The 911-nt window shown below is 44.2% G+C and overlaps 1 protein-coding gene across 1 annotated transcript; it reads left to right on the top strand.

Annotated features, from left to right (window-relative positions):
- Positions 1-380: 380 nt before the first annotated feature.
- On the top strand, positions 381-782 carry T265_16102 (hypothetical protein; the record flags this gene model as incomplete). Its single annotated transcript, XM_009179613.1, has 1 exon — positions 381-782. A coding segment is annotated over one exon (402 nt), but the record flags the coding sequence as incomplete, so codon positions are not given.
- Positions 783-911: the final 129 nt, after the last annotated feature.

The following is a 911-nucleotide window of genomic DNA, read 5'->3' as shown; positions in this document are numbered from 1 at the left end:
TCATCATCGTCATCATCACTAGCATTGTTAGCATCTCAATTCTCGAAACCCAGCGTATCCCTTCCGACCAACGACGGCACTTTGTTTGACATGGTGAGGTAAGAGGGCAAAAATATCAACGAAAAAACCACACCCACGTGAACTGATCTGATGAACGCCTGGTGCATTCTAAGATAAGCTTTTCTTCTTGAGCATACTACTCCCGTTTCGTAAGTAGTGGGAATTCAGTGCTTTCACGTGACAATGACAACTACACAGTTAAGCACGAAGAATTTTAGTGTAGCTGATGTAGCACGCGGTTTTTCACCTGTGTTTTCATGGTGCTAAAAATATCAACTCCAAAACTGAATTTAAACTTTGAATTTCAAGATTCCTCAATGGTTCGCCTGTTTCTACTGCATTTCCACTACAGACTATACCCTTTAAAACAGGATGTTCTAGTTCGCAAGGCTGGAGGTCTATTTTTATCATCCAACGGCGTCAAAATCGAAATCCCTCCGGGAGCCTCCAGTGGCCGGCGAGAGAGACTCCTCTGCGCTCCAGTGCCCAGCACAGCACGTGGCGTGTTGGGACCCTGGTTGGGACCAGACTTGCGTATGGCCAGCGACATTCAGTTGTTCTATGCCCCACACAGTTTCCGACAACCCGTTGCTCTGTTCATTCCATTCAGTTATGCCGCGGCAAGAGAGTTAACTTATCAGATGGAGGAAGAACCAACTTTAATAGAAAGACAGAGATTTAAAATTGAATACGTCAGTAAAGAAGCTATCGATGGGGATACGGGTATGTTGTCCTATCTTGTAACATTGTCTCGTCCCATAAACATCCAATCATCAGTCTGCAAATCGTTGCAAAATCGAATGAACAAGACCGAGACTTTCCATAAAAGAAACTATCCACAAGGTTTCTGA

This window comes from Opisthorchis viverrini, assembly GCF_000715545.1.
Source record: "Opisthorchis viverrini unplaced genomic scaffold opera_v5_4489, whole genome shotgun sequence".
NCBI lineage: Eukaryota > Metazoa > Platyhelminthes > Trematoda > Opisthorchiida > Opisthorchiidae > Opisthorchis > Opisthorchis viverrini.
This window is presented reverse-complemented; position numbering and strand designations above follow the sequence as displayed.